Source organism: Tasmannia lanceolata, unplaced genomic scaffold, assembly GCF_043159265.1.
Source record: "Tasmannia lanceolata isolate RefF3 unplaced genomic scaffold, GAP_Taslan_0.1 ptg000054l, whole genome shotgun sequence".
Taxonomy (NCBI): Eukaryota; Viridiplantae; Streptophyta; class Magnoliopsida; order Canellales; family Winteraceae; genus Tasmannia; species Tasmannia lanceolata.
The window spans coordinates 47,501-55,000 of NW_027518731.1; the positions used below are offsets into that span (position 1 = coordinate 47,501).

The 7,500-nt window shown below is 38.0% G+C and overlaps 1 protein-coding gene across 1 annotated transcript in view; it reads left to right on the forward strand.

The window, feature by feature from the left end:
- LOC143864784 (metal transporter Nramp7.2-like) overlaps positions 1–3,635 on the forward strand; it is a 10,376-nt gene extending 6,741 nt beyond the window's left edge. Inside the window, exons 8-13 of the mRNA XM_077375614.1 lie at positions 589–658; positions 1,203–1,376; positions 1,529–1,633; positions 1,907–2,038; positions 2,181–2,276; positions 3,073–3,635. Coding sequence (XP_077231729.1) covers positions 589–658; positions 1,203–1,376; positions 1,529–1,633; positions 1,907–2,038; positions 2,181–2,276; positions 3,073–3,417 — 922 coding nt within the window. The 3' untranslated portion in view covers positions 3,418–3,635. The remainder of the gene's footprint in view (positions 1–588; positions 659–1,202; positions 1,377–1,528; positions 1,634–1,906; positions 2,039–2,180; positions 2,277–3,072) is intronic.
- Positions 3,636–7,500: the final 3,865 nt, after the last annotated feature.

The window sequence follows — 7,500 nt, forward strand, 5'->3', positions numbered from 1 at the left end:
CCACATTATTTGGGTGATCCAAACCATTCATTTTTAAGGCCCTCACATAGATAGGGTGTCCACAAAAAATCAAATCCATTGGATCATCCTAACCATTCGAACTGTGGAGGAAAAAAATGGACTAATTTGTGAAGGTTTAAAGACATCAATTTTACCTCCAGAAATCGTAGGGTTGGGATGATCCTATGGATCTGATTTTTTGTAGACACCCTATATATATATATATATATATATATATATGAGAGAACATTTCCTACACACTTGTGTAGGTAAGTTACCTACACACTACGTTAAAATACAGTGGGGGCCCGCATTGTTTGGGTGATCCAAACAATTCATTTGAATGGTCCTCACATAGATAGGGTGTCCACAAAAAATTAGATCCATAGGATCATCCCAACCCTACGATTTGTGGAGGTAAAATGGACGTGTGTAAACCTTCTCTCTCTCTCTCTCTCTCTCTATATATATATATATATATATATATATATATATATATATATATATATATATATATATAATTTGTTCTATCATTTCTCTTTTGATATATAATACAATTAGTTCGTTTTAATTTTGTTCTTACTGCAGGCACAATCTTTTTTTGCATTCCGCTCTTGTTCTTTCAAGGAAGGTGCCTCAATCTGTTAAGGGGATCAATGTAAGCCCACAAAGGAAAATAAGTAAAAAGATTTGATTTTAGGCCATGTCTGGCAACCAGATTTTTTTTTTTTTCATGATAAATCAGTTACTCCAAGTCGTGAGAGTATGGCGGGTGGGAGAAGTAGAGATTTGGGAAGGCACATTGAGTAAAGGGTGAGAAGTCGGCTAAAAAACAAGGAAAGAGCCAATCATATTTTGAGTTGAGATTTTTATTTCCTGGGTTTTCAGGCTTTTCTTACCCTCTCCTCACCCAGTCCCTGTCGTATCTATGCCCTCTCCCACCGTCCCTCACCTTTGGGTAAGCTAATATTTCAGGAAAAAAAAAATTCATGGTAGCCAAACGTGCCTTTAATGTTTTTTAAATTCAACATGTGTTTTGAATTCAAATTAACTCTAGAGTTAAATGCTGTGATTTCATGCATTTTGGGCACAAAATTTGTTTTATACCCATTTTAAGGAGCGTTATGGTAAAACATGAATCAAGATGAGATGCAATTCAAATTGAATGACAGTACTTGTGCTTGTTTCACATTTGATTTCAGGATGCATGTAGGTACTTTTTTATGGAGAGCGCCTTCGCTGTATTCATGGCCTTGCTCATCAATGTGTCTATGCTATCTGTGACTGCCGCTGTCTGCTCTTCGAAAAATCTCTCAACCGAGGATGCTAATAGATGCGGAAATCTCACGCTCGATTCCGCAGCTTTCTTGCTCAGGGTGAGGCAAACTTGGTTGATTTTATAAGTCCTTTTTAAAAAAAATTTAACAGGGATATCTCATATGCTCTAACATGAATAATAGAAAGGAAACAGAATTTTAATTTATTATTATTTTTAATTTAATATTTTTATTTCATTTCATCTTTGCAGAATGTGTTGGGAAAATGGAGTTCTACAGTGTACGGAGTAGCTCTGCTAACTTCTGGACAGAGCACCTCTATTACCGGCACATACGCAGGGCAGTTTATTATGCATGTGAGAGGGCTTTCGGCACATTCATGTAGTTTTGTTTGGATATTGCATTTGGGTGCAATTTGTCTGTAATTGCTAGGGGTGCAACTCGGGTCGGGTCTGCTTGATTTTTTGCTAAAATATGAATATGAATCAACCCAAAACCGACCCGATTTTAATTTAAAAGATGAACTCGATCGAATTCTCAGAAATATCGGCCCAAGTTACACCCCTAGTAACTAGGACAAAATCTTATAATCTTACTAATTGATCAATTTTTTGTCAAAATTAATATAGGGCTTCTTAAATATCAAGATGAGGCCATGGTTGCGTAACCTTATGACACGGAGCGTCGCCATTGTTCCGAGCCTCATCGTTGCCAGCATCGGTGGACCAACTGCTGGCGGCCAACTAATCATCATCGCCTCGGTATCCCTTTATTGTGTTACTTAAAATACACAAAAGTTGATTTTTACATTTATTAATTCTCCTACCAATATCCTATTAATTTCCTGCCTATATTCTATTAATTTTCTTTCCTATTCCGTAACCCTTTTCTTCACATATACAGATGATAATGGGATTTGAGCTTCCATTTTCTCTCATCCCCCTCCTCAAGTTCAGTAGCGGTCGAACCAAGATGGGACCACACAAGAATTCAATCTATGTGAGTTCTTAATACACAATCCTCAACCCCACATGAGAAAGCCCTTCTTGGTGTTGTTGTTTATGTTTTCTTATTGTGATAGTGGTTGTGATATACATACATATATCATATGTGATTTGTTAGGCAATTTTGCGGAAAGCCCTTTTGCAGGAGAGAACATCCACACAGGCTCACTTTGTAGCATTAATTAATTATTCCCTTAAACCTTTACATTTATCAGTTTTATAAAGGCACTTGGATGACCAGGATCCAATGGGTTCATGCAACAGTTGTTCCCCGAAATGCCTTCTGCGATGGTCCCTGGCAAATCCGACACACACACACATGAATTATGACCATTAATCTTTTATAACATTTTCCATAGGCTACGGATTGGATGATCATGATTGTCCTACAAGGGTGAATCTTGGCCCTTGGAAATCCAAGCTGGACCTCGTGTGTATGGTAATATGCTGTTATATAATTAGATTTCATTGTATAATTCATTTTTACACAATTCTCTTTTTAGCAGTGGCTGAAACCATAGTTCAAAAACTTGAAGTGAGTTGAGCTGAGTCAACTCGAAAGAGCGGAATGTTACTCAATAATAACTTGAGTAAATTTTGTATATCAATTTATTTCTCACATTTTAAAGTGAAATGGATCAAAGTTATGGCACTGTGAATCATTTAACACTAAATAGAAAATGTTGGTTCTCTCTGTCAACAGGTAATGTGGTTGAAACTTGAACATTTTAGAAAAACATCCGGAACTTTTACTTGTTCTGACTCAGTTCTACTGCCTTTGATGTGTACAGATCATTGTGATCGCTTGGCTCCTTGGCGCATGCTTCATCGGTATCAATGTCTATTTTTTGAGCACTGCTTTTGTCGGCTGGCTCATCGACAATAGCCTCCCCAAGGTGGCCAACGTTTTCATCGGCATAATTGTGTTTCCTTTCATGGCTATCTACATTCTTGCTATAATTTACCTAACCATTAGGAAAGACAAAGTCGTCACCTTTGTAGACACAATCCCTCATCTTGAATCTTCCACGCAAACCCAAATGGAGAAAGGTGCCTTCAGTGGCGCCGCAGATGACCACGGAATGGATGAAGTTCCCTATAGAGAAGATCTTGCTGATATCCCACTTCCTGAATAGACATTGAGTGATAGAACGTGTGGTCAAGTCTAAAATTTGATGAGTTTTGAATTAAGAACATGAGATTCAATGGCTATTGCGACCACCACAACTAATTCCACTCGAGAAATTGAAGAACATTTCCAATGTACCTACATACACATCTACTTGTTTCCAATGTACCTACATACACATCTACTTACATATAGTAATTATGTACTTTGAATAACATTAATGATCACCAGCATGCACTTTAAGCAACGTTTCCAAGAAGGTACTCTCTTATATGTTATAAGACTCAATTTTTGCATTAATTATTAGATATAAGAGAGTAAAATTGTCAATATATAACAAAGGAACAGTGCCACTTCCTGTTCTGAGCAATAAGACATAATAGATTAAAAATTTAGGGAAATGATATTAGCACAACCATGCTTTAATAATTGCAGAAACTCATCTTGTCTTTTATTATTGAAAGTGCTGCCAGAGATTAATTATTACAACCCCACTGTATATTAAAAAATGTTGGGCCCACCTTGTTCGAATATCCAACCCATTCATTTGTTACGCCCCACCATAAATAAGTTGTACCCTAATATCATCTCCGTAGGATGATCCTAGCTCTCCGATTTGTAGAGGTTATATATGGTGTCATCCTGATATAGATTAGGTTTAGGATCATCCTATGGAGATGATTTTTGGGGGAAAAACTATTTACATGGGCCCAACAAAAGAATGTTTTTCGTCTTCTAACAAGGGCGTCTCAACATATTTAAAAAAAAAAAAAATGTGTTCAAGTGGATAAGTGTCACACCCCAAACCCAGGGGCGCTGTGACAACTCCGTACGCCCACACCACAAACCAACCATAAGGGCGTGCAAGGTCAGATCACAACAAGCATGAATAACAGATATTCAAAGCAACTAGTGGAAAACATAAATTATCCATAAGAAAAATCCAATAGTTAATGAATTTCAATAAATATATACATGAGCCAACTCGCTCAATTCCACAACTTTAAAATAATTAAATAAGTTTTCTAACTGACTAAATAAGTTTAAATGTCCAACTAAACTATAAAGTCTCTAATGAAGCCAAATCCTCTCTCACGCCCAAGTCCAGCGAGTCCTTTCAAGCTACTCTTCAAAGGAAACCTAGTTTCTCTTCCATGTGTCAAGCCTCTTTCCACCATCTCTACTACCTGATTCCATTGCTTCTTAGATGGCCTACCCCCTACCAAGTGGCAGTCCAAGGTATGTTATAGGAAGATCATCCATCGTGCATCCCAATACACTTGTAGCCCATCTAACTCCTCAAAAGAAATATGAGTACCCAAGATCCTGGACTTGCAAAAATTTGACCTTTGCCCTATCACTATCTCGTAGCATCGCAGGATAGCCTTAAGGTATTCTTTTTCTCTTTTTTTTAACCCGGAAAGGAATGCGTCCCTGGGGCGGACTTCGAAAATGTTTAGATATAATAAAGAATATACAATGAGAGGACAGGCCTCCTAGCCTCGAAAGCAAAAAAAGAGGATAATCCAAAAAGCATTAAGAGGAAAGAACCAACCAACGGTGGGTTTTAGGAGTCCTTGAGCTATGTCACCCCACGCATTTCATATTTGACCTTTAATCATGGCGGAAGGTGTTTATATATAATAAAGAATATACACTCAGAGGACAGGCCTCTTAGCCTCGAAAGCAAAAAAAAAAAGAGGAAAATCCAAAAAGCATTAAGAGGAAAGAAACAACCAACGGTGGGTTTTAGGAGTCCTCCTTGAGCTATGCCACCCCACGCATTTCATATTTGTTAAATTTTAAAGTGTATTTTTTGGGTAGCTTTATTTTATTTTTATTTTGAGTGTTGTAGTGAGGGCAAATATGTACTTTTGTGTCCATGGGCATGTTGGTCTTTTTCCCTAGCTTGCACATGTGTGAGCCACACATGTTTGCTCCATCTTTTCCCACTACCTACCTATTTCAAATTTGAACCTTTACTTGGAACTCCAAACCCACTACTTCCCTAAGCATTTAAGACACCACTTTCCCATACCCACTACCACTTACCTAAGCTATCTTCTCTTTACTTTCCTTGACCAAGCCTATTCTCATTAACTTCATTTAGGTAGAGATTCTCCACAACCTAGACCTCCAATGAAGCTCCATTGAAGCTCTCTTGTGTGCAAGCTTTCCTCTTGAAGCTTTCTTCTTTTTATTGTTGTTTATCTTGTAGTGTTGTTCTTTCTATCATATATTGAAGCACATCTCTTTTGGGCATTGTTTTTCTTCTACTTGGTTGTTCATCTTGAGCTAGTGTAAACTTTGGTTTCACTATTTGAGAAGAGGATTTTCCAGTGTTGTGAAATCCGTCTTTCTCTATTTGGTATCAGAGCCACAAGGGTGGTAGTTGGTGCTTGTCAAGAAATCCTTGGTGAAGAAGTCCAATCAGTGCTTTAAAGATGGATATGAGTGGAAGAGTTAGTGGACTTGGGATTGAGTTGCTAAATCAATCAAATTATAAGATATGAAGAACATGTATGGAGTCTTATCTTGTGGGAGAAGATTTATGAGATGTTGTTTGTGGAGATGCAAATGTGGCTCCGGAAGATACACAAGAAAATGGCGATGTGTTGAAGGCGTGGAGGATGAAGAATGCCAAGGCCGAATTTCTTTTGAAGAGGTCTATTTCACATCCCTCCAAATAGTTCTCCGTGATTTTTTGAACTTATCTTCCGTGCCCCAATGACCATTACACGATCCATACTTGCTAACAAAAACTTCCGCCCATAAATTGTGACCCTCCTTTCTATATCTCCAAAGCTACTTCCCTAGGAGCGCTTGATTTGTCTCTTTTATGCGTCTTATACCAAGGCCGCCAGCCTTAATGGGTTTACACACTTCCTCCCAACTTACTAAAGGGAATCCTTTTTTTATCATTAGCCCCTCCCCATAAAAAATGCCTCTGGATCTTTTCAATTCTTAAAATGATGCTCATAGGACATTTGAAAACTGATAACTGGTAGATTGGGATGTTTGCCAACACTGACTTAATCAATGTCAGTCTACCCCCCCTTTGACACCAGATTTCTGCTTCAAGCCTTTTCTCTACCCTGGCAACAATAGGTTCCTAACTTTCCTTCTTTGGTTTGCCTATCCCCAACTGAAGCCCGAAATAGGTAGAGGGCAGAGAGTCTACCGAGAACCCCATAATACCAGCCAACCCCTTTAGTTTCTCGTCTGATATGTTAATCCCGAACACTTTTGATATGTGGAAATTTGTTCTTTGACTTGTGATCATTTCATAGCACCTAATAATGGTTTTGAGGTTCGCACAATGAGAAGATTCGAGGAGCTGAACAGTAACGTGTCATTTGCAAATTGCAAATGAGAGATCTCTATCTGATTGATTGGTAAAACTACTAAAGATATGGCTAATTTATTTATTTGGTGGCAACAGCACTAATAAATTCAATATTTTTTTATTTATTTCTAGAGATCTAGCAACGGCATTTGATATTCTTCACCAGGACACCTCTTTATTCATCTCTATATTGGAAACATCTCTATCCATAGTCAACTCTTGGCAAAAAAAAGAGAAAGAAAAAAGAGGCTCATCCTGATGAGATGGGGTTTTGCTTATATATCTCATGTTTTCTATGGGTGAGGGACTACCATTTTACAACTCAGGTTTTGATGGCGTAGGTACTCACTGTTTTACACCTCATGCTTTGATGGGGCGAGGCTCACACTTTACACTCAACTCAAAAATTAACAACTTTGTTTTTATTATTTGAGCTCCAAGTCATGCATTTTCTATAATTCTTCGGGCGTTCGGCAACTATTCTTTACCATATTTTCCCCTCTTTTGGGGTGGAGAACGAGGAAAGCCAAAAACATCTCAAAAATATAAGTGAGTTCTTACTCTCAGGCGTAGATAACTTATCTACTCCGGTTTTGCTGTCTCTCTCTCTCTAGAATTGGCTGTGAAAGAGACTGCCATTAGTCTTCTTCTTATGCTTCTCTGTTTCCTGCTCCGAGGTCAGTCTTTTAGAATTGTTCAGATTAATATATTTTGCAGTTCTCTCTGGGACCGTCTTCTCTTCCT